This window comes from Xyrauchen texanus, chromosome 46 (assembly GCF_025860055.1).
Source record: "Xyrauchen texanus isolate HMW12.3.18 chromosome 46, RBS_HiC_50CHRs, whole genome shotgun sequence".
NCBI classification, from domain to species: Eukaryota; Metazoa; Chordata; class Actinopteri; order Cypriniformes; family Catostomidae; genus Xyrauchen; species Xyrauchen texanus.
The window spans coordinates 15,578,367-15,604,780 of record NC_068321.1 but is presented as its reverse complement, the minus strand read 5'-3'; the positions used below and the strand labels follow the sequence as shown (position 1 = coordinate 15,604,780).

The 26,414-nt window shown below is 39.3% G+C and overlaps 1 protein-coding gene and 1 pseudogene across 3 annotated transcripts; one reads left to right on the top strand and one right to left on the bottom strand.

The window, feature by feature from the left end:
• Nucleotides 1–209: 209 nt before the first annotated feature.
• LOC127638332 (carboxypeptidase A1-like) lies at nt 210–8,223 on the bottom strand. 3 transcript variants are annotated; one of them, XM_052119808.1, is made up of 11 exons: nt 7,569–7,706; nt 7,175–7,256; nt 3,982–4,116; nt 3,777–3,875; nt 3,556–3,657; nt 3,275–3,373; nt 3,031–3,141; nt 2,830–2,920; nt 2,542–2,741; nt 2,377–2,461; nt 210–2,165 (listed from the first exon to the last, which is right to left on the bottom strand). In XM_052119808.1, the coding sequence occupies exons 1-11, from the start codon at nt 7,589–7,591 to the stop codon at nt 1,978–1,980; spliced, it is 1,215 nt and encodes a 404-aa protein (XP_051975768.1). In that variant the 5' UTR covers nt 7,592–7,706; the 3' UTR covers nt 210–1,977. The 3 variants fall into 3 exon arrangements, with proteins under 3 accessions (XP_051975768.1, XP_051975770.1, XP_051975767.1); XM_052119810.1 differs by having other exon boundaries at nt 7,637–7,701; XM_052119807.1 differs by lacking the exon at nt 7,569–7,706 and adding an exon at nt 8,155–8,223 and having other exon boundaries at nt 212–2,165.
• Nucleotides 8,224–10,502: 2,279 nt separating this feature from the next.
• Nucleotides 10,503–26,056, top strand: LOC127638045 (testin-like; annotated as a pseudogene).
• Nucleotides 26,057–26,414: the final 358 nt, after the last annotated feature.

Here is a 26,414-nt window from a genome sequence, read left to right as displayed (position 1 = left end):
CAGAAGTTTACATACACTTAGGTTGAAGTCATTCAAACAAATGTTTTAACCAATCCACAGATTTCATATTAGCAAACTATACTTTGGCAAGTCATTTAGGACATCTATTTTGTGCATGACATGAGTAATTTTTCCAAAAAATGGTTTATTGACAGATTGTTTCACTTTTAATTGACTATAGCATAATTCCAGTTGGTAAGAAGTTTACATACATTAAGTTAACTGTGCCTTTAAGCGGGTTGGAAAATTCCAGAAAATGATTTCAAGCCTTTTGACAATTAGCCAATTAGATTCTGATTGGCTAATTGGAGTCAGTTGGAGGTGTACCTGTTGCCAGGGTCAGGGAGTAACGGAGTACATGTAACTGGAGTACATATGTAAAATACAAAATATATGTAATTGTATTCCACTATAGTTACAATTTAAATCATTGATCATCAGAAGCATTTTGATTACTGAAGAGATCATTTTGCATTTGATTTTCATTTGTTTAATTCAATATTTAGTCCATTAAGATGGAAAAAGGTTAAACATATAAATGATGTGATTCAAAGTGCTTGCTTGCCATAATATTAGCAAGGCTGAGCTCATTTGCTGAATAATGCAGCAATGTAAAAACATGTCTCTAGCATGCAAGCAAATGTGAGTGAAAATGATTGCTTGTGAATGTGGAATATTTGGCCGCACTGGATGTCTGACACCTGTTATCAAATCTTATGAACGTGTACCATCAGAATCAAAACTCCCTATTCGTCTAACCTTAAATACAAATTACACTTTAAACTGCAAGAAAAAAATAGACAAACTGAAATTGTGGACGACTGACTGACTATGCGAGTCTGGTAAAACAGTGAAGTATCAATTTTACTTGCTATCTATAATCTACGTCACCTGGCAGTATGGTGGGCTGGTGAAAAAAGATACTTGTGTGATGCATGACACATGAGTAGATACATTTTTGAATGCAAAAGATAGGGTTATGTCATTGTATATTTATCTGACCTTTATGACACAACAATTTTGGTGTTTCTACACAAGAGGACACACAAAGTAATTTTTGCCAGTAAGAAATACATGAACTGAGTTTGAATGTTATTTTAGACTGTGATAAAAAAGAACGGTAAATCTCAGAATTGTATTCGCGTAACCCCATTGTCACCTCACGTACCCCAGTTTGGGAAACAATGATCTACAATAACACCATTCAAAATGGTCAGAAATTTGGGGGTTACCATCCATGACCTGCTCAACTTTACTGACCACATTTCAAAAACTGCACCATCCTGTAGATTTGCACTCTACGACATTAGGAAAACAAGACCCTTCCTATCTGAACATGCTACACAACTCCTTGTTCAGTCTGTTGTCATATCTAGACTAGACTACTGCAATGCTCTTTAGCCAGCCTTTCTACATACACAGAGCCGGCACTAGCTATTGGCCGACTAGGCAATTACAGTATGTTTTCATAGTACATCTAGCAATTTTATCTCAAAAGATGAAGAAAAATATGATTCTTCATGATATAAACCCTTTTAACCATCTTTGAATTTTCCAGATAAAATAACACTTGTTAAAGTGGTCCCAAGACCTTACACATTGATATAAAGCATAATCTGTGCAAGATCATGCATGTAATGTGTTGATGAAATGTGTACATATAGTTGTAGGTATTTAGCAGCCAACAGTTATCCCATTTCTTTCACAGAATTCCTTTTATTGTGTTTCTACAAGTGAATATAATGCAATCTTTCTAATTCAATTTGCCTGCTTTGTTATCTTCTATTACATTTTCAAGAAAATTCACTGTTACGCATGTGTACAACTATTGCCGCATATCTCAAATATATGTCACATCTCAATGGTTACTTCACTTATTTCCATGCAACATTCATCTGTGGACTGTTGTTCTTTTGGCTGTTTTTTATTCAGATTCTTTCATAGAGTTTGACTGATTAGTGAAATTCTATTGTATGTTTAATATGGATTGTTCTTGGTGTGCTTCATGATTGCCATCAAGGCCAGCCAGGTCTCCTTAGCAGTGGGGACAATCTGATTGGCAGGCAGGAGGAAACCAAAGCGACCAGTATCTCTCAGCTCAAAGGTATAAGAGTACTTGATGCCCTGGTCATAGGTCCAGTCGATAGTGCCTCCACTGGCTTGGTCTGAGAACAGAGAGATTGTTAGCACTGAGACCAAATCAGAAATAAGCCATAGGAGTCCAGTAGAGAAGACTCAATGATGTGATATTGACATTGTGATACTCAATCATAGTGGCAGTTAAGTTTGCACAATATATGCACAATTATTTTGTTATTCCAGAAATGTGTAAATAGACCCAATACATTGGTTTTGTATGCATCTTTTTGAACTTACAGATGGTGGTAACGATGCTACCATATTTATACTGAGTCTCATACAAAGACTGCAGTTTAGTGATGGCCTTTCTGGCAAGTACATGCTGAAGAGACAATACAGAATTAATTTGAAATGTTCTCAAATCCAACAGTATCTAGAATAGTGTCTTTCTGACATGCATACCAGTTCTGCCTGGTCTTTGGCAGGAGTGTGAGTATATCCATATGGGTAGAGGAGCATCTGGGAATAGCTGTGAATGGACACAAAAGCCTTGAGGTTGCCATGAGATTTCACAAAGTCCACAATGGCCTTGACCTCTGGCTCAGATTCAGCACTAGGTCCATGGTAGGTCTCGGAGCAAGGATTGTTGCTGGAACCAGTCCCTATAGATGACAGATAGAGAAAAGAAAGTATTACACACAATTAAACACCAAAACATCACACAACCTGCCAAATCGAAAAGCACTTCACCTCCAAAGCCAGCATCCCAGTTCCTGTTGGGGTCAACTCCAACACAGTCGGAGCCAGGGTTTGGCTTTCTGGTTTTACGCCACATGCGGTTCTAAACCAAACACACAGTAGTATTCCACAGTTCAAGAGTAGCCAGTGACATATTCTCATACGTAGTTGTTCTGCTAAACTGAATGTGCACGCAATGTCTCTAAAACTCACTATGGTCTGGGTGTATTGGTAGCCATCAGGGTTGGTGACAATCTCTAAGTAGATATCATAATTGTTAAGGATGTTGGTAAGGGAAGGTTTTCGTCCATAGTCTGTCACAATCTGCACAACAACAAATAAAATACAACTTTTTTTTTAACAAATCTATTGTTGCAACAACAAATCTATTCTCTTCATTTTTAAACAAGTATGTTGAGTAGTTTGTATTTGCTGAAAGAACAATGAATAAACTAACCTTCTTGGCAAACCAGATTCCACTGGCCTGGGTGACCCATTCTCTGGAGTGGATGCCAGTGTCAATCCACATACCTGGATGATTCGCTCCAGTGCTGAACTGTGTGGGACAACATGAGCTCATAATGAAAAATGATAATATTGACCTTTACTAAAGTATAATTATATGACACTTACGATCCTGTTGCATTTAAAGTGTAATTCTCATTAAAGTATCTGGCCTGGTAAAAGTAAAGAAGTTTAGAGAGTATCTGAATGCTAATATTTAGGTTCGTTACCTACCCTCAAGACATTCAAGGGGCGACCCTCATAGCTCTGACCGATCACAATTTTGCTAACCAGATTACTATTTTCCGCCACAAGGGTATCCATGAATGCGTATATCTGAAAACAGTGGTTATGACGAAGTGACTGAGTATGGTTTGTGTAAAAGTGTTGAAATTCATAAAAAAGACGTGCTCAATGTCTAGCAATGCTATTGCGTAAAGATGTGCACCACTCACAGTGTTCAGGTCATGGTAGCTGGAGAAGACAAAATCATCTGTAGTTCTTGGAGTGGGACGAGATTTCAACATCTGACGCTCCTCCTCGTCCAGTAAATTCTTATGGTACAAGAAGAATGACAAATTTTTTTTTTATTAGAAACAGTTACGTTATATTTTTTCAACTTCTGAATATTTTTCAGGTACAGCTTTAAAATATTCCCACCTGAACATCCTCAATCATGACACGATACTCAATGTGATTTTGTGCCAGGAAATCTTTGACAGTTTGGAGACTGTTGAAGGGGACACGAACATCAATGGGCAGGGACTCACGAATGGGCTCCATCCAGAAATCCAGCTGAAGGATGAAACATACAGATTTTATTGGATAAATGAATCTGAGTGACTATTACAATAGTCTGGAGGGAACATAGAAATTAATGTCAAACTACACCCCTTGTCGTCACTGCAATAGCATAGTGTGTAAAGAAAATTATTTTTTTCAAGTGGACGTCCCAGGTTTGATTCCGCCCTATTGATTCCCACTTTTTCCCATCCTGTTTCTTGTCTCCACTTGTCTTTTAAACTTAAAAAAATAAAAAATAATTTTTTTTGACATGGTGGGGAGTTGAGAGAAAGTTTTGATGCTGGTAAAATTAACCATTTGTCCATAGTTTTAATGCAATTAACCATGGTGTGATTACAGTAATATTGTGTTAATATAGTAACCATGTTAAATTTTTTTATTTACTATGATTTTACTACAAAATACCATGGTGATATGGTTACAGTAGTAAGACTATGGTATTTTGTTAAGGTAAGGTTAGGTTTAGGGGTTGGTGTAGGGTGTCTTTGGGACCTCCATCCATGCATGACACACGCAAGGAAGGAGGAACAAACAGGGTTAAATACAGATGGACAGGTAACTCACTACACTGCTGCAAAGACGGATCGGAGATTCCAGGATCGGATCCTAGACAAAAAAGACAAACAAACCCACAAAACAAGAAACAAAAACAAGAAACAAAATTGTCCAGGGAGTGGAGGGGGGGGGGGCAGACAGACCAAAGAGGGCACCAGGGGTAAACAGACAGTCCAAGGGAGCACAAGGGGCAGACAGACAGTCCAAGGGGGCACAAGGGGCAAACGGACACTCCAAGGGAGCACAGAGGGCAAGAAGGCAGTCCAAGGGGGCACAGGGGGCAAGAAGGCAGTCCAAGGGCCAGGGACATGTTCAGGAGGCCTGGGAGGCGGACACAGGACAGGGACAGGTTCAGGAGGCCTGGGAGGCGGCCACAGGACGGGGACAGGTTCAGGAGGCCTGGGAGGTGGCCACAGGATGGGGACAGGTTCAGGAGGCCTGGGAGGCGGCCACAGGACGGTGACAGGTTCAGGAGGCCTGGGAGGCGGCCACAGGACAGGGATGGGGAACTCCGAGGGTGGAGCCGAGGTAGGCGGAGCCATGGAGGGCGGAGCCGTGGAAGATCCAGGTGGCAGAGCCATGGGTGGCTCAGGAGGTGGAACCGTAGAAGGCTCTGGATTCGGAGTCATGGGAGGCTCAGGAGGCGGAGCTGTGGGAGGCTCAGGAGGCGGAGCCGAGGAAGGCTCTGGAGGCGGAGCCGAGGAAGGCTCTGGAGGTTTAGGAGGCGGAGCCGAGGGAGGTGGAGCCGTAGGAGGCTCTAGAGGCGGAGCCGAGGGAGATGGTTCCGTAGGAGGCTCGAGAGGCTCAGGGTGCACGGGAGGCGGAGCCCTAGGAGACTCGGGGGCGGAGCCGTAGGAGGCTCGGGGGGCAGAGCCGTAGGAGGCTCGAGAGACTCGGGGGGCGGAGAGGGTCATGGCTACTGGTCGAGGCTACAGGCGCTGGCTCAGGGACGGTCGAGGCTACAGGCGCTGGCTCAGGGATGGTCGAGGCTACAGGCGCTGGCTCAGGGACGGTCGAGGCTACAGGCGCTGGCTCGCTGACCGGGGCTGACGAGGGCGCAGGCTCGCTCACAGTGACAGGCGTTGGCGCAGGCTCGCTCACCGTGACAGGCGTGGGCACAGGCTCGCAGACCGAGGCAGGCGTGGGCCGGGAGACAGAAGCCCGTCTTCTCTTCCTCCTCCGGGCAGACGAAGTGGACCGTGCAGGCTCATTGACGGCGACAGGCATGGGGGTTGGCTCGCTGACAGGTGGGGCAGGCGTGATGGGAAGAGCCATGGGTGAGTGGAAGGTCCCCACTGCGGGAGGTGAGGTTGGGTCCTCCTCTGCCACGCCCACAGTGAGTGGCAAGCCGCTGACCAGCAAAGTCTCTTCCACAAAATCGCGGAGCTTCCTGCCACGCGTCGCCGGTGGCAACAGCTCCTTGAGCGAATCAGTCAAATTAGCCCGGAAGAACACCACCAGTGAGCAGTCTGGGAAGTCGGTAGCCCACGCACGTCTCTAATGTGGTCCTCCACCGGGCGGCTTCCTTGCCTCAGGTTCAGGAGGCGGCAGCTTGCCTGATGAACCGCTGGATCCATTGTGGTCGGTCGTTCTGTTATGATGCAGACGAGGGCAAACAAGGAGAGGGATCGAAATGCGGTTTTATTAGACAAAGTGCAAATAAACAGACAGGAACAAAAGAAACTAGCACGATGGGTAAACAGAAACTAAAACACGAACACATTCAAGGGCACACGAAATGGGAAAACACGTCTGAAATGAACACGGGAAGACAGGCAACGGAGAAAACATCGGAACAGGGAGACATCAAAACAGTTGAAACATCCATAACATTAACATGCAATGAAACAACGACCGACAAGGGAAAGGAGGAACAAACAGGGTTTAAATACACAAGGACAGGATGATTACAAACGATAAACAGGTGCGAACAATAACACAATGTTGGAGACCGGGAACCATGGTGACAGTGACATGGAAAACACGGGGCAGACAGCAGGGAATCGTGACAGTATGTTAGTATTTAATTAGTAGTGCAAATAGCATTTTACACTATTTGCACTCAGGGCAAAGTAGATGCTTTTTGTTGCTCAATGCACTTGGTGTATATAGCATTTATCTCTATTTGCCCTTAGTGTAAATAGCATCTATTGCTATTTATAGAAACTTGCATTGACTTGTCTACTGGAAATATGTTTTATTTTATAAATGTGTATATAGTGTATGCATAGGAAAAAGATGCATAGGAGAAAAACATAGAAGGTCTGTGAAGAGGTCAGAGCTGTGCTTTATCATGAATAAAGCACAGCTGTTGACCAATCAACATTCAGGACCAGAACTATCCAATTTATAATCATGCATTAACACATAATGTCGTTTGAGTAGCTCTCATCTTGTAATAAGCTGTATACATTTTATAAATTAGCATTTTATCCTCAGATACTTCCCTAGTCCTTTTCAAGTTATTCCTGAAAATCTGACATTTGAGACTTACTCTAAGATGTGCTTGTTCAGAAAGCTCCTTCAGGAGAGTGATCTGAGCCTCATTATTTGCAGTGATCCGAAGAACCTGGTGTCTGCAAAGACATCAACACAATATTTTATGTCATCCCAGGAACACTACTCACGTTGTTATGATGACATGATCTGGGGCTTTAGAAATGGTATTCTGCATTTGTATCCAGTATATTGCATGTAACAGTCAATTAGCAATTGGTACATGGCTTCAGAGAAGTTGCAGTTTGCTTCTTCAGTTAGACTCCAATGTATGCCAGCAGTCACTATATCATAGGTCTTATGTAAACATGTTAAGATATGTACAGTGTTAACATAGAATTGGAAGTGATTCAGCTTATGTAATATAACAAAGTTTCTGTGAAATATGTTACCTTTTCCACAATTCTATCAACATCTGGTGTATTTAATGGTCAGCTGAAGACAAAATGAATTAGCTTGCCCTTTAAAAGTATTTTTGCCAATCACAGCCACAAATAAAGCTATTAGAACCAGTAGTCCCTTCATCTTGCATGAACTATCAACATTACAAGCAACCCTTTATATTCTATTACAGTGGCTGTGACCATGATGAAACATCCCTCCATACTCACTAAACACCCAGTGCTGAATAAGCCACAGCTTCCACCTCTCCTGTCAATGTCATGTTTTTGCCCTCTTTTGGTGCATAGGTGTGCAGAATTGTTTGTTGTACCCTGACCAAAGTATTTTTTATTCCAGTCTGGTTTTTATTTTATTATTAGTTTTTCTGCTGCCGTTTTTTTTTATGTATTTATTTATTATTATATCACTTGTAAAAATATATTTAGCATAAAAAACAAGACATATTCTCTGAAATATTAAATAATTATTATTAGTAGTATTACTTAATTTGGCTTCTTAAGTAAATGTACCTTGTTTTAGGTTTAACATTAGGTTTAAAAATTGATTAAGAAATATATTTTTATTTTATTGACTCACCCCTCAAAGGTTTCTTTGCCGAACACAGACAAAAACAGAGCAGTTAGAACCAGCAGCCCCCACATCTTGCTGTGTGAAGCATAACTTTCCACAGTTAGCACCACCCTTTATATACTTCAGTACCATGATGATTATGACCTTGTTGTTAAAACACTAACAGAGGCAGGCAAGCTAATGTTGGATTATGAACACTGAGAGCAATGCAACAGTTACCTACTATAGAAATGTAAGAACATTTCTCTCTGTGTTATAGATCATTGATTCAGTGTCTATTAATGAAGTTCACCGCAAATTCTGCATTAACATTAAGGCATTATGCAGTTTACCATGTGTCACTTTCACAATCCTAATTTATGCAGTCCTGATGGTAAAAAAAAAGAGCTAAATATAGAAATTATTGTTTTTTATCGAATGAAAGAGCACAGGGATAATTCCACCCAAATGATTTCACAAAATAGACTCAATGTCATGTTCTGTTATATTATTTAAACTCTTTATTGTGATTCACTGACCGTTGACTAAAATGTAAATTCAAGTGTCTAGTCCAATTCTCCTCAAGTGCAACCAACAATTTTACATTTTTTATTATAAGTCTGAATAAAATGTATTTTATATTGTAGACCAATTCTCTGGAGAGGATGTGAGTGCAATGCTGAACTGAGTGGGAAAATTAAGCAAATAATAATAATAATAATAATAATAATAATAATAATAATAATAATAATAATAAAAGGAATCAGAAACAATACCAAGCACATTTTAACCAAACCATGTTATTGCACAATAAAACCACTGAAAAAACTACAACTGGATTAAGTTGCCCCACTCACAGTGCTTAGGTTATGGTGGATGGTGTATGCACTTGCAGTTCTCACAATGCCACAAGATTTCAACATTTGACATTGCTCTTGATCTACCAGAACCTCCTCCAGTAAAATAAGAGAAACATCAACAACAAAAAAATGTCAACAAATTTATCTTTAACCCCACATTCTGTTATTACCTTCACTTGTATTTTATAGAGATAAAAATGACAAAGAAGATGTATTGTGTCATTCAATCATATGACACCACCTAATTAATTCAGTGAAGTCATTTGATTCATGTGTGATTATGTGCTGTGGTTAGAATTGTTTGAGATATTTTACATATTCTTCCATGATGGTCATGACCTTGAGGCTAAATCTCACAACTTTGTACAACATGCTGTGGAATTTGATGCACGAGAACAATGCTGCTGTTCTTTCTGTTACTTACTACAGCAATTAAAGGTAAACTGTCAATAAAATGTCTTGTACCAAGTCTGCAGTGTGTAATACGATTTTCTGTCTATGGAGTAACTAAACTGTAAATTCAAGGGTCTTGTATCCCAACAGAGGGTGTTATTAGTAGCTTGACTCCAAATGAAAACGGATGTGTATGACTTTAAAAGAATATCTCAGCTCTGTTGGTCCATTCAATGCACGTGAATGGTGGCTATAGCTTTGAAGCTACAAAAAGTCTATTAAGGCAGCATAAAAGTAATCCATATGACTCTTGTGGTTTAATCCATGTCTTCGTTGACTGCAGATGACAAAATGTAAAGGGGGGTTATATTTTGGTCTCTTCTCACACAAAACCAATTGTATCACTTCAGAGAACATGGATTAAAACACTGGAGTCTTATGGATTCCTTTTATGTAGCCTTTACATGCTTTCAAGGTTTTTGACACAATTCACTTGCATTGTGTGGACCTACAGAGCTGAGATATTCTTCCAAAAATCTCTGTTTGTGTTCAGCAGAACAAAATAAGTCATACACATCTGGGATGGGATGAGGGTAGGTAAATAAGATGTTCATTTTTGAACTATTCCTTTAAGGAAGGCACTTAGCCAGAGATTACTTTTGCTTTAGGCAACCTTTGAAATCATGTTGATATAACATATCAAATTCTGCACTATTTCTGTGTCACTATTCCAATTTGTAAATGTGTTATATTGACCATGTTATCTCCTTTGTACTGTATACAAAAGGTCAGATTTCCTTGCATCCATTGATACGCACAAGATGATCCCTGAATCCTTCTTTATTAAATTGAGGCATTTTCATTGGTGGTAACAGTCTTTAGGACCCTACTGTATATACATAAAATATAAAAGATTACAATTTAAGGATATTTTAATCATCAGTGTCACACACACAATGTGTACCAGTAAATACCAGTAGACTGATCTGTAATAAGCATATATTTAGCTGCATTTGTGGGTTTCTTTCCATAACATCACTTAAAGGAATATTCCAGGTTCATACAAGATAAAGGTGCATTCAGTAACTTTTGTCTTTGTGTCATCTTGACCTAGCGGCTTGGATGGGAATAACCATTTTCTTCCCCGTGATCCACATTAGAGAGGATGTAATCGCTGCGCAGGTGAGCTGAATAGGGCGCGGGTCAGGATTTTGACAGTTCGTTATGATCTTCATGGAAGATCTACAAGACCTGGTCACTTGACGCTGTCCAGACTGAAGGAACCATTCATCAAGGTGATAATGGATAATGGTCTGGGTTATGGATAATGGTCTCCTCCAATGTTCCCTTGGAGGAGACCACTCGATATCGAGCTCTTCAACCACCCTTGAAAGGACACAAAGCATTTCTTTGTCAGTGGTGCGTACATGCTCCTTGCTGGGGGGCGGGGCGGTAGCATCATCCACTGACCACTCGCCTGATGCAGCAAGAGACATGACATAGACATCATCCCCAGCATCAGAAACACCGAACGAGACAAGGCCACACGCTCCTGAGGAGGGCCGGAGCTCGTCACGCACATAATGTTTCGGCATAGATGCTTTGCATGGAGATTGAGGGGTTCACGGGGCATGCGTCGGCACGAGGACCACCTCGCGGGGGGCGGCTGGAGTGGCTTTTCCCCCGTTTGAAGAAGGAAAGCCGTGACAGCAACGTTGCAATGGTCATATTCTCACAATGAGAACATGAGCTATCCACAAATGCTGCCTCAGTGTGATCGCTGCCCCGACACATGAGGCAGGGCCCGTGGCGATCGGAGGCAGAGAGATAACGATCGCACCCATGAATCATTTTCTAATATATTTATATTGAGTATAATATATTGAAATATTTTATAAATGCTCTTTTAAGAAAAATATTCTTTTAGCAGAAAATATACTATTTAGTAGCACCGTTGAAGCGCCCAGGGGCAAATCTGCAGTTGGCGTGCTGAAGGAGAGAAAGTCTCTGGAATGCGGCGTATATCCAAAAGCATATGCTTCTGTATAGGTAAATGGAACATTCAACTCGCTGATTGTACAACCACTCGGCTCAGAAGAAAAAATCGGAATGAACCCTGCATTCCAACTCCCTTTTATACCCATATGTCCGGGGGAGTGGCATGCAAATACCACTCGCCAATTTTCATTGGCCTTTTCAGAGGTAATCGGGGCTCTCAAGATCGACCCCTAGTGTCACTACATCTTCACAACATCGAGTAAGAGACAGTAGGGGAACTGTGGATACTTTTGAAATAGAGTATATTTTAACCTTTATGGATTGGCCCCTTTCACTTCCATTGAAAGTGCCTCATTGGAACCAAGATTTTCATTTTTTTTAAGAAATGGAGGAGCAAGTCAGAATTTTATTTTGTGGAGTTTAACTTATTGAACTTGTGATATTGCTTAGAGTAATCTTCTAAAGAATTTGATTGACTTGGGAACTATGAAATCTCGTTCTTGGCTCTGATGGGTATGGGTAGTTTGCATGCCATTTTCAGCTTTTATTGGTTGAGAAACGCACATTGGAAATGAGAGGAAGTAATGCAGCATAAGGTCTGAGCTGTCCCGTTCAAGAAAAGAGTGACTGGCTAGTGAAAGTTGCCAGTGGAAATAGTCTCGGCGCTGTTTAGCAAATCTAATCCACGGCAAAGTCACAGTCCAGGGGAAAGAATTGGAAAACTTGGTTACGTTTATTAAGAAATAGGATGTGGTTAATTCAGAGGAAACAAAGCATAGAAGATTCAGTTACTCATTGTTTTGGTACTGTTTTTATTTATTAATGCATTTTATTTGGCTTTGTTTGTGTGATATATGGATTTTGTTCCCTTAAATGACAGACAAGCTGGATGTTATAGTTTATTAAGTTTCATTATGTAAAATCATGTATTTGTCTTACAGGAGTTTCTTTGCAGCAAGTCATGTTGGTTTCTTTCATCATAAAATGCAACAATACAACATGTCAACATAATGCACCAATACAACCACAGGTCAAGTTGTACAGTTGGAGTGTAGTGGTGGTTAAGTTGTCAGATATGTTGTGACATACATAAAGTCAGTTAACTGTATGGAAGAATAAGATGTGAAGTTCCTAATAGCCAGTTTCTCATGAATGTTACATTGTAAAGATTTGCTAATGATATTTACACAATTCAAATCGCAACACTGAGTTTGGAAAGAGGTGAAAAGTGGACTACAATTAAGGAATTGATTAATAAACATTTAATTGAAGAAATGTTTAATGTCAAAGGCAGAATGTTTATTTCAAGCATCTTTGATAGATGCAATGATACGTTTTCTTCTTATTTCTGCCAATAGATGTTTTTAAAAGCGATAATTTGAGACATTCTCTCTCGGTTCTCAGGACCAAAAATCAAAGGTGTATGATTTCTGAAACTGTTATTGGTATTAGTTACAGGTTTATGAACCAAAAAGCTTAAATGGGCCTTACAGACTTTTCAGATCTTGAGAGGTTGCTCTGTATTTTAGATCCATGGAGGCAGAAAAAATAAATACTCCTTTTAGAGAGAAGTCCTTCAGGCATTCTCCATACAGTACTGATAAATACTTGACCTTATAAGGCTGTCTTCCAGCTCAGGGGGCAAATGTTTTTTTTAATTATCTAAACATCATGTAAAATGTCCTTCAGTATTGAGATCGGTCTTGTCTTTCTTGTATCTATTTCTTGTATTCGCCCAAAAATGAAAATTATCTAATCTATTCACCATTATGCCTTCTGAGATGTGCTATGACTTTCATTCTCCTGTTGAACACAAATTAAGATTTTTAGAGTAATAGCTCAGCTCTGTAGGTCCATACAATGCAAGCGAATGGTGATCAGGCCTTTTTCACTATACATCTTTCCATTGCAGTCTCTAGGCATGATCATGATTTCAAGCTCGATTACAATTCCTATTGCTTGATGCATGCGCAGAGCACTTAATGGCACTATAGAAAGTGTAATTGAGCTTGAAATCATGATCGCCAAAGAGACCACAGTCAAGATGTTCCATGAAAAATTAGTTACATTTTGGTCTGTTCTGAAGCAATCAAGTTGGTTTTGGTTGAGAAGACATTGATTAAACCAGAGTCGTATGTATTACTTTTATGCTGGCTTTATCTCCTTTTTGGAGTTCTGGTCACCATTCACTTGCACTGAAAGGACCTATGGAACTGAGACATTCTTCTAAAAATCTTTGTTTGTGTTCAGCAGAAGAAAGAAAGTCATACACATCTGGAATGGCATGAGGTTGAGTCGAAGTTTCATTTTTGGGTGAACCTAACTCTTTAAATCATAGACAAAAACAGCAAAGTGGCAAAACCAAAGCTTAAAACCTAAGAATACCTGAAACTTCAACAGTATTCTTTGACTTTTTTGCAAGTTCTGGTATATCCTTAAATAAATGCAAATGTAGTTGTGCTGAAAACATGATTTGCTCATGTCTTTAGTGTAATAAGGCTGTGTTGTGTTGGCTGATAACACTGGGACATGAGATTGGAGCCGGAGCAGCCTGTCTGAAATGCAAGGACAAGTGTGAAGGTTTTGAGCTTCACTTCTGGAGGTTTGTTTAAAAAAAATGGTTTGTAAATGTGGAACTGTACTAAAAATGATATTAAAGGAATAGTTCACTCACAAATGAAAATTCTGTTATCATTTACTCTTTTACCCTCATGATTTTACAAACCTATATGACTTGAAACACAAAGGAAGATGTCTCCATTCACTTTCATTGTATGGAAATAAGATGCAAGGATAGTGAATGGTGACTAAGGCTGACATTCTACCTAACATATACTTTTGTGTTCCATGGAAGAAAGAAAGTCATAAGGTATTGTAACAACATACAATCTTAATAAATAATGACAGAATTTTAGTATGACTATCCCTGTAAGACTAATTTATTTATGTGACTTCCATGTACAGAACAATGTACAGTTACAGCAGCTTTCTGGAAAATATGACAGTTAAAGGTTGTGTACTGTGGAAGAATTATGACCACTAGCTCCACTTGAACAGTTTTCCTGAAGAGAGAACCACAGGTGCCAGGACGCTTGTCCCAGAGCTCCCGTCACTATAGCAGAGTTGCATGCCATTCCCAAGAGCTCCCTTGTGGCTTCAGGAATTCTTTGAATGAAAGGAGGTTAAGGTTGGATGCAGGTCACTGGATGCTGATCCAGTGACTCAGTCATTATAGGCACCCATTTCCTGATCTTTAATCTTTAAAGCACAAGACTTTATATTGTAAATCACTTTGAATGAAGGCGTCTACTAAATAGGGATGGGTCACGATGGTCCACTAGCCATCCAAGAACCGATTTGAATAGTTTATATAGATGTTTTCTTATACACTCACTGAGCACTTTATTAGGAACACCTGTACATCTACATATTCATGCAACTATCTAATCAGTCAATCATTTTGCAGCTGTGAAATGCACAAAATCATGCAGAAACAGGTCAGGAACTTCAGTTAATGTTCACATCAACCATCAGAATGGGGAAAAGTGTAATCTCTTAACCCCCCCAATTGTGGCATGATTGATGGGATTTTCACGAACAACAGTCTCTAGAGTTTACTCGAATGGTGCCAAAAACATCTAGTGTGGGGCAGTTCTCCAGACAGTTTATGCCTTGTTGATGAGAGCGGTCAACGGAAAATGGCCAGTCTGGTTCGAGCTGTCAGAAAGGCTATGGTACCTCGGATAACCACTCTGTATAATTGCATCTCAGACATGTCACATGCACAACACGTTGAACCTTGAAGCGGATGGGCCACAAGAGCAGAAGACCATGTCGGGAACTTTATAAGGACCATAGTGTTCCTAATGAAGTGCTCAGTGAGTATATTGTGTGTGTGTGTGTGTGTGTGTGTGTGTGTGTGTGTGTGTGTGTGTGTGTGTGTGTGTGTGTGTGTGTGTGTGTGTGTGTGTGTGTGTGTGTTTCCACCACCGCAGTAAAACAACTAAACTAACTAAATAAAGGAACTTTTTTGGTAGGACAAACAAAGATAGCAAAGATTGACCTACTGAAACATTTAAAGCTTCTTTGGATTCCTGGCTACGATTTATGTTGTAGCAGTTCCCAAAAGGCATTATTCCATCTCTTTGGTTTTACTGATATGTAAAACAGCTGAAAGTTTCCTTAAAGTAGCCATGTTTTACACTTTTGTTGTATTACATTTTTTTCCTCCAAGTCTACTTATAATGTTAGTCATGGTTTTTTACACCAGCTGTAATTATTGACCATTTTCCACATTTTCTCTTACCATAAATTAAACAGTCTTGCTACTCTATCTTTAAGACTTGTTTATGTAAGCAGGTCTGAATTGCCTATTTTTGCAGCTTAGTTTTTATAAATAGTCTGGGTGGATTTCCTCATTAATGTTAGAGTATGTTTATATTATAAATCAAAATATTTTATTTCAAAAGAGCAAGGAAAACCCTCTTCCGTGATATGTCCCCTTTATACCTCACAGTCAACTTGCACTCTAAACAGATCATTCGGATACTCTTCATGTTGTGAAGAGAAATGTTCTACTAAAATCCTTTGTGATGTAGCTTTTTTACAGACTTCTTGTAGTGTTTCAGTTTGCATAGCCCACACTGCTCTTAATGTAATCATTCCTGTTTGCACACTTCAGGTTACAATATGCTCAGACATTCAATCCAAACTGGTGATATAAGACTCTTAAACTAAACAAAACAGACATAATTCAGGCACAGGCACAATATGCTACTTTCTATATTTGTGAATCACTTGGCATTTAAAATACTATAAATAAGTTAACACTACCATCTATTCCCCCACTATGCTGCGGTTTGGTTTGGCTCTTCCCACAGCTATTGACCAATTTTTGGAACTAGAAATGGGAATCAGTTGGGACCTGGTGATATGAAATTATACTAGATGTCTGAGTCAAGATACAATAATATTGCAATTCTTTATAATTAGAGTAACATTGCAATATTTTACTTCCATTTTTTTTCATTCATTTTCATTGGACAAATGCAACTTTCTGCTTTACATTGTTGAGCCATTGAAGAATAGATCATAGTCATGGCAGTGTCAAAAACAGTAAAGAATAGTCTATGTGGTTCCAGTATGTTCACCATTGCAAAAAAAAAAAAAACATACAAATGAAACAAATTATAGACTTGTGTTTTTAGTGTGTTGCGAGTTTGCATTTTGTCGAATAAAAATAATGGAGTGTTCTTGACCTAATGTCGGAGTATGTTGCGTCTTCTCGCAAATTTTCGGTGCACTGCAAATCGTTTGAAATAATGATTTTTTTTTTTTCCTGCCATGCTCAATTTAGAACACTTTTTTTTTTCTTTTAACAGAAAGTTTTGCCAGAACAGCAAGTGCGGAGTTGAGGATCATGATGTGCAGCTAGAGACAGAGGAAAATAAGAAGGTAGGGAAGCTTTTTGAGGACACCAAGTACACCGGCCTCATAGCTAAGCTGAAGAAAGATGGCATTCCCTCATACAGAGGCAACCATGTCACCATCTGCATCCCATCCCCCACCATCAGCACTGCTAGTCCATTTCATGCTGCCACTTCTATACCCGGCTCGAGCCAGACCTCCACCACGACTGCACAACCTTTCCTTGTCCCGCCTACTCATACACCACCTACTGCCACCAGTGTCACCCCAGGTGCCGTAGCCCACACCCATGCTTGCCCAGGAACAGGCCCCAGTTCTGTTTCTAGAATGGGCCCTACTGCTGCCCCAGAAACTGGCCCTACTGCTGCATTGGGATCAGGCCATACTGTGGTCTCTTCAACTGCTGTCCCAGCTAAAGGTCATGGTGCTGCCAATGTTGTGGTTGCAGCCCCCACCGCACTGCCTGCCCAGACTGATAAGTTCAAGTCCATCACCTATGAATGGGCTCCACCTATAATCAACCATGGCTTGGTGAGTCTCTCTGTTTTAAAATGCTGAATAGATGCTGATCTTCAGATTACCCTACAAAGCCTTAATATATTCACTTGTTTTGACAAATGTGATTTTGTCTTTGGAGGACAGCAGCATAGTGTAACAGTGGAGATAGATAGATAGATAGATAGATAGATAGATAGATAGACAGACAGACAGACAGACAGACAGACAGACAGACAGACAGACAGACAGACAGACAGACAGATAGATAGATAGATAGATAGATAGATAGATAGATAGATAGATAGATAGATAGATAGATAGATAGATAGATAGATAGATAGATAGATAGATAGATAGTTCTAAATATTTGTTTTATTAATAAAGATTAATTTGTGCTAAGGTATCTACTTCCACAAGAGGTCACTGGTCTCCACATTTATGAGACAATAAAAGTTTTAGGTTTGCAGTGACAAGATATAAATGTTGTCAGAAGTTTCTCACTTTTCCTCTTTTTAACTATTGTAATGATACAGTACAATGCAGAATTTTTATTATATTGCCAATAGTTACTTCATCAGTTTAATGTAATTAAAAAAGAAAATCATCAAAATGCTCTTGAGGGTTCATTTTGCCTTCAGCCACCACATCTGGGTCAAAAAGTCACCTTAATATCTCCTAATTTTGTTTCAGTAGAGGAATAGTTCTCCATAATCAGCTTCAAAGGTCTGGCTCCATTGTGGTATGAAATACCTACTTTTCACCATCCAATCGATTCCTGATGGATAGCACCCAAGTCTTCACATATTGGAAGTTAATGGGTTGTGAATGCTATTTCATGTTGTAATTTCTATCCTCTCAGGCTCTGCGCTACATGGAGCTCCTTCCTCCGGAGTGGCGACCTATCTCTGGTACAGCGGGAGCAGATTACCATAAGAAGCAGATGGCCAAACAACTTCCAGAGCATGACCAAGACCCAGAATACTGCCACGAACTTTCTCCTGGAGAGGTCAATCAAATGCACCAGTATGTCCGCAAGTACAAGGACGAGGCGTTAGGTATAGCTGACATCACTCTGCCTGAAGAGATGGAAAGACAGGTGGGTCTAGCTGGGGAAAAGGGACCTCAAGGCTTTGGGGCTGGAAGCAAGCCTGGTGCTGGAACAACAGGGAGATCAGAAGTTGGAACCGATTCAACACCTGACAAAGATGATGCTGTTGCTACCATGGGAAAGGTTGGTGTCCCAGGGGCTGTTGGGACTTCTCAAAGTGGACCTGCTGGAAACTATGTAAGTATGCCCTGTTGACTATAAGAAGCTAAATACACATTCATAAGGTGGCTTGTAAAATCATGATTACCTTTACCAAACATTTGACTAAGCAAGTTTATATATATGCTTATATATGTGGCGGTTGGAGAAATGTGTAATTGTTCCCTTTGAATTATGCACTTAACCCAACCTTGTTCCAAGGGGACTGTCCCTGTAATAAGTATACTATAAAGCCTAATTTATACTAAGGAAGAAGGCAAACTGTTTTTCTCCTGGACGAACTAAGCATCCTAGGCAAACAAACCCAGCATTTGAGCTGCGTCGTTTTAAAATTAGTTAGATTGTGTTATAAATCATATTTAAATAGTATACATCTGCACAATTTCGAAACGATGGGCTTCAAAGTTAAATTTATTTACTATATTTATTATAATTTTTTACTCCACAGCTGGCACGTGTGCTTACAAATTAAAAATGACACCTAAGATTAGTTTTAACCAATCATCAATGCTCTTTATCTAGCTGAGTTCTCCTAGAGCAAACATTTCAGAGATGTGTGTGAACAGGAGAAATATCACCAAACGAACACCTTGTCAGAACAAAAAGGTCACACTGCTTTTCGTCAACATTTTAGGCAAACTAAAAGAAGCCTATTTGTCCAGTTAGTGTAAATGAGCTTTAAAGGTGCACACTGTAATTTGTTCCTCATTAAAAAAGTTTAACTCCTAAAGACATGAATTGTAATTTTGCAAAATATTTAAAAAACCATGGCCACTCACATTCAAATAAAGACTCCATGCATATCAGTAACCTTATAAAAGCTGTTTTATTCTACATGGAGAGGGTCCACACATGGGGGCTGTCATGTACTACTCACTTAATCTCCGTAACCGTCCTGATATTTCACACTTTCACTCATTGATTAAATAAATCATGGCTGACCGAATACAACATTTCTACAATGGCAAAACTATTGATTTTAAATGATGCTGCATCCAAACCACTAGGTGTCAGTGTCAAGTCCAAGATGACACAAAGATGAAAGTTACTGAGTGCACCTTTAAGTATTCTAAATATCTACTTATAAATAGAGACTGGTGAATGTTGCATGTCATGTATATAGGTTTCATTGTTAAATAACTTGTGTAACTTTATTAAATGATTATTTCTTTATATCTAAATCTTTATTTATCTTTATATCCACAATCCAATTTATAGTAATTCAAATGGCATCATCCATTAATAAAAAATCCCCCTTTGGAACTATCCAGCATAAATATTTATTTCCACCACATGTGCACAACGGGAGACTTCTCTTTCTCCAGTTCTTATCTCCTGATTAACATGAGGAGTTGAGATGCAGCCAAGCCTCTTTTAGTCAGGCAGTTGGAATGAAGGTTATGTTTTTCCAAAGAAGATCTTCATAAATTAGCACACTTAGACCCTGTGGTTATGTTTGAGCTCTGGTGGATTCTTTCCTAAATCTTGTATAAAGTGTTGAATTTTCAGGATGAAAACATATGTATGCCACCTAGCTGAATGTTATTGAGTGTATTTATTTGCGATTTTCATTCTGAACTTTTTGTACTCCCTTACAAATATCTAGAGTTCTGGCAAATTTGCCTCTCATTATGTTCACATGCAAATGAGCTTGTGATTCGCTGCAAATTATTGCCAGAGATAGAGACATTAACCAAAAATCTAATTTGCATGTAAAAATGAGTTTATCTCTCGATTTTTGTAAGTGCTGCACTGAGGAAATGAATTGCTATACTTTAGGGTTGCTTAAATCGCTGAACCTGAGTATTAAACTTTTGTGCTTAACATGCTATAAACCCCTAAGAATACTGCAAAACGATCTGCTAAAAACACTCCGGACACCTCAGCAACAGCATAGAGACACTTTAAAAGCACTCAGAACACCTTATCAACCACAGAGTTAAAAAACACTTGGAACAACTTGCAAAAAACCCAAACAATCAGAACACCCTTGCAACCTCATAGCAACACTCTAAAACCACTCTGAACACTGTAGCAATCGCAGAACAATTGCTAAAAAAAAACACTCAAAACACCTTAGCAACCGTCAGGGATGGATTACCGACTGGGCCAATGGGGCCAGTGCCCAGGGGCTCTTGACTGCCCTGGGGGGGGCCTGGGGTTTAAGGTTAAGTGATCCAGTCAGGTGGGGGCACAAACCACTCAAAACACCCTAGTAACCACATAGGGGCATGCTAAAAACCACTCGGACCACCTTAGCAACCACACAGCAACACTTTAAAAACAGAACACCTTAGCAACCGCATAGCAACACTAAGACATTAAGAACACTAGCACACTTACAAAAGCTCTTCGCCAGTAGTGGCGAAAAACATTTTTTTTTTTTTTTTATAAGATGAAATAGAAATGTGTAAATCCTAAAAAATAGGATAAAATATTTTTGTTGGTAAGAAAAAAATAACTGGTTTACTTTTCATAGATGTTATAGATAACCTTACTGTTGATATGAGTAAATTTACATCTGCATCCAACTCAAAATCAAATCTGTAATGTAGAATATATGCAATATTATTGGTCTTTTCACTTATTTTTGACATATATGATCAATATCACATTTATTATTAGTTTCTGTCTTCCCATTTTCATTTATAGGCCAGATATAGATATAGCCCTACATCTGTATGAATTCAAGAAAAACAAGGTTTGGTCTCACATTTATGATGCGTAAGCCTGCTGAATTTGTTAACAAAACTTTAAAATTATGCAATGCATCAAGTTGCATTGAGCAAATTAAGCAAATAACCCAAATATTGAGTTTTGTGTTTTTTGGTACAACAAAAGGTCGTAAAAAAAAAGGTTGAGAACCACTGATGTAACAGTCAAGTTGTTCAATTATGTTTCTGCTAAGCTGAACTCGCCACCTGATCTCTGCCCATAGTCATGCCACCGGTGCCAGCTGCCCATGAAGAAGGGTGAGCCAGTGGTTTACGCCGAGCAAGCAGGCTACTATAAACTCTGGCACCCAGCCTGCTTTGTGTGCTGTACCTGCACTGAGCTGCTGGTGGACATGATCTATTTTTGGAAGAAGAGCCAGCTGTACTGTGGCTGGCATTACGGAGACAGCGAAAAGCCAAGATGTGCAGGTTGTGATGAGGTAAGTGGATTTGCCCGGGCTTAGTGAAAATTGGGGTTTAGAGAGCCTTATGATAAAGACTATTTTGATCTATTTGCTTTATGTAAGATTAAACAAGACACATTGTATGTAAGTAAATTTGCCAAGTTTTAAATGTTTTTCACTTAATACACTTTCCTGATCACATTGTGAACGATTCATTGTAACATCCTGATTCACTCGAAAATGTGTCCTATAATGCAAGAAAAATTGGTTTGCTAATGCCATTTCATGTGTGACTTTGTTTTAAGTGTTGAAACAATAGTAAATGCAGTTTTGTCCAATGCTCTAAAATTGTATTTAAACACAAGAGGCTTAAAGCGATTAAGGAAATGTGTGTTTGTGTGTGGTCTTCCAGCTCATCTTCAGTAATGAGTACACCCAGGCAGAGGGCCATAATTGGCACCTGAAGCACTTCTGCTGTTTTGATTGTGACTGTGTGTTGGCTGGAGAGACCTACGTCATGGAGAAAGAGAAGCCCATTTGCAAACCCTGCTACATGAAGAACCACGCTGTCGTAAAGATGAGAAATTGCTCATTCTCTCTGTCTCCCTCTCTTTCTGTCTGCTTTTCTTTTGCAGTTAGACAGCGGCCATGTGAATTATTAAGGCTAATATTTAGCTACTACTCATCACAATTTACCTTCAGAACATACTGTATATATTTTACAAAATATTTAAAAACGTTAAATCTGAATTTGAAACTTATCAACTCTAAAACAGATGTTTTTAAACTTGATATAATTTTTTTTTTGGATGGATTGAAAAACTAGTCTTTTGGAAACATAATAAATCTGAAAATAAAATTGAACTAAAATGTGCTTTTGAAAGAATGCTCCGGGTTCAATAGAAATTAAAGGGATAGTTCACCCAAAAATAAAAAAAAATAAAATAAATCTCTCATCATTCACTCACCGTTATGCCCATCCCAGATGTGCATGATTTTCTTTCTTCTGCAGAACACAAACAGAAATTTGTATACAAGTATTTCAGCTCTGTAGGTCCATACAATGCAATTGATTGGTGACCAGAACTTAGAAGTGACAAAAAGCATAATAAAGGCAGCATAAAATAATATATTTGACTCCAGTGGTTTAATCTATGTCTTCTGAAGCAATCCAATCAGTTTTGTGTGAGAACAGACCAAAATGTAATTATTTTTCACTATAAATCTTGATATCAGCAGTCTCCTTGGCAATCATGATTTCAAGTTTGTTTACACTTCCTAGTGCCTTCTAGCGCTCTGCACATGCATCAAGCACTAGGAAGTGGAAACAAGCTTGAAATTATGATCGTGCCTAGAGACTGCAATGACAAGATGTACTATGACATTTTGTTTTACATTTTGGTCTGTTCTCAATCAAAAATGATTAGATTGCTTCAGAAGACATGGATTATACCACTTGAGTCTTATTGATTACTTCTATGCTGCCTTTATATGCTTTTTTTGGCTTCGAATTTTGGTCACCTTTCACTTGCATTGCATGGACCTACAGAGCTGAGATATTCTTCTAAAAGTCTTTGTTTGGGTTCTGTAGAAGAAAGGTCATAGATGTTTGAGTAAATAATGAGAGTATTTTAATTTTTGAGTGAATTATTCCTTTAAGCTCAATGAACAGAATTTGTGGCATAATGTTGATCTCCATAAAAATTATATTGATTCGTTCCTCCTTTATTTTAAAAAAGAAAAATCTCAGTTAAAGTAAGGCACATACAATGGATGTGAATGTGATAAGCCCACCAATGCTAAAATAAACACAAAGTATAGCAGCCACAAGGCGCAATTATTATACATGTTTTAAACTCAGCAAAAAAGAAACATCCTCTCGCTTTCAACTGCTTTTATTTTCAGCAAATTTAACAAGTGTAAATATTTGTATGAACATAAAAAGATTCAACAACTAAGAGGTTAACTAAACAAGTTTCACAGACATGTGACTAACAGAAATGGAATAATGGATAAATGGAATAAAGGGGGGGTTCAAAATCAAAAGTAACAGTCAGTATCTGGTGTGGCTACCAGGTGCATTAAGTACTGCAGTGCATCTCCTCATGTACCGCACCAGATTTACTAGTTCTTACTGTGAGATGTTACCCCACTCTTCCACCAAGGCACTTGCAAGTTCCCAGACATTTTCAGGTGGAATGGCCCTAGCCCTCACAGACGTGCTCAAGCCTGCCAGAAGGGTACCGCATGAGGGAGGATGATGTCTTCCCTGTAACGCACAGTGTTGAGATTGAGCTTGTTGCCATTGCAGGTAGTCCGATGATGCTGTGACACACCGCCCCATACCATGAGCCTCAGTCTAGCCCCTCTCAACCTATTGCTGACAGTCTGAGTACTGATGGAGGGATTGTGCATTCCTGGTGTAACTTGGGCAGTTGTTGTTGCCATCCTGTACCTGTCCCGCAGGTGTGATATTCGAATATACCGATCCTGTGCAGGTGTTGTTACACGTGGTCTGCCACTGCAAGGACGATCAGTTGTCCTTCCTGTCTCCCTGTAGCTGTCTTAGGCGTCTCACAGTCCGGACAGTGCAATTTATTGCCCTGGCCACATCTGCAGCCCTCATGCCTCCATGCAGCATACCTAAGGCACGTTCACGTAGATGAGCAGGGACCCTGGGCAACTTTTTTTGGTGTCAGTAGAAAGGTCAGTAGAAAGTTTTTATAACTGTGACCTTAATTGCCTACCGTCTGTAAGCTGTTATTGTTTTAACGACTGTTCCACAGGTGCATATTCATTCATTGTTTATGGTTCATTGAACAAGCATGGAAAACATTGTTTAAACTCTTTACACTAAAGATCTGTTAAGTTATTTGTATTTCTACAAAATGATCTTTAAAATACATAGTCCTGAAAAAGGGATGTTTGCTGAGTTTATGTGATTTTACGGTGATAATCACTTACTAACCATATCTTTTTAAAGTTATATTTATTACTGGTAATATATATTTTAAATAGTCCAATATAACAACATCGTTATCATGACAACTTCACGCTGTAATCCCAGCATTGGAAATAACTTTACACAGATAAGGTTAGTAAGATCAAAATCATTGCAAATATCATGAATATTGTATAGTCATAACCTGATGCAAAAGTTAAGGACAAAATTTCAACATGTTTTCATGACCGTTTTATCTTGCCCACTTTGTTTTAAAGCCACTTCAAGCAGCCAAACAATTTCACAGCTAGCTTTACAACCTCTCACTTTGTTTGAGTATCATTCAAGCCATGCCAAAAATGGAAGCGAATTACAGCGAAGGGGTAGCTATTAAAACTATCAGGCTCTGCATGTGTTTGTCAGCCATGTTAGTTCAGGAGCAGGTGAAGGAGATTAGGGAAGTGTCAGTGACATGATAATCAGAGTGAAGGGAGGGCAAAGGCACTCTTAATGTACCCGTGTGATATCAGACACCACCCTTCCCCTCTCAGCATCCGTATGTTCTCTAACTATCGGCTGTTATGACTCATCTGTTTAACATCAGCTTAGAAAGGAACGCTTCCCTCCAAGTGGATCACATTTCTGGCAATATTTTACACTACAGTGTCAATAGTCACGTTCACACATACAACCTTTTTCAGAAAATTACTTACAATTTCCAGTATAGCTGTCATGTGTGAACACAATGCTTTTGAAAATACAGGTACATTTTGCTCTGGCAATTTTCCTTAATGCAAAGTTATATCATTACCTATACATTTCTTTATTGACGGGATGTGTGAACAGCACACTTGGTACATTTACCAGTAAAGGCAACCCAAAATGTTTCCTGTAACTTACCTTGTTGTGTGTTATCAGCGCTCATGTTACAGATAACATGTAAATCTAGTTCATTACAATAGCAATAAAAATGTAGTGGTGGCGTTGTGGCATAGTTGCTAAAGGTTTTGGAATCGTCGCCAGAATGTTGCTGGTTCAAGTCCCTCTAAAAACCAGTAAAACTTTGTTTATGTCAAAATCATTTGCATTAGTTATATTACTCAGATCATGTATGTCTTTTTACTTCACTTAGTAGTACATACATTTAAAGTACTATTCCCTGACAATTGATGCTTTGTGAATGTGTGTCCATGTCCCTCTGCATCCAAAGTGTTGTGCGGCCTGTCAGAACCCCATTGAGCCTGAAGCCCAGCGTGTCGTGCGGGGAGCACCACTGGCACGCCGAGCCCCAGTGCTTCCAGTGCTCCTGCTGCTTCAAGTGCTTTATGGGCCAGCAATTCATGGCACTGCAGGGAATGCTGCTGTGTTCTGTGGAGTGAAAGAAAAATTTATTCCTAAAGGAGCACCCTGGAATTCCACTTCTGTGAAACTATAGGTTGACCCCAAGCAGTGCTTGGAGCACAAGAAGACAGTACTTGTTTTAAATAAATTGTTCATCCAGAATGAAAATGTTGTCATTATTTACTTACCGTCATGTAGTTCCAAACCTGTATGACTTTCTTCTGTAGAACACAAAATTAGGTATTTTGAAGAATCTTCACAGAGGTCTTTTCTTTGTTTACAAAGACGGTTCATAATGATCATAGCTGTCAAGCTCTAAAAATAAAATAAAAAATAAAATAATAAACACCATCTGCAGAACACAATCGAAGATTTTTAGAAAAATAGCTCAACTTTTTACTAATATTAATTCTCCTCTCTGCCCAGTTGGTGGTGATATGCACA

What these genes read in the sequence shown, in the direction of transcription:
- LOC127638332 (XM_052119807.1), bottom strand. Translation starts at nt 8,219, where the DNA reads ATGTGGGGGCTGCTGGTTCTAACTGCTCTGTTTTTGTCTGTGTTCGGC. An exon ending in GCCCCTTGAATGTCTTGAGG is followed by an intron (nt 3,374 to 3,555) that starts GTAGGTAACGAA and finishes TGTCCCACACAG; the next exon opens with TTCAGCACTGGAGCGAATCA. An exon ending in GAATCTGGTTTGCCAAGAAG is followed by an intron (nt 3,142 to 3,274) that starts GTTAGTTTATTC and finishes GTTGTTGTGCAG; the next exon opens with ATTGTGACAGACTATGGACG.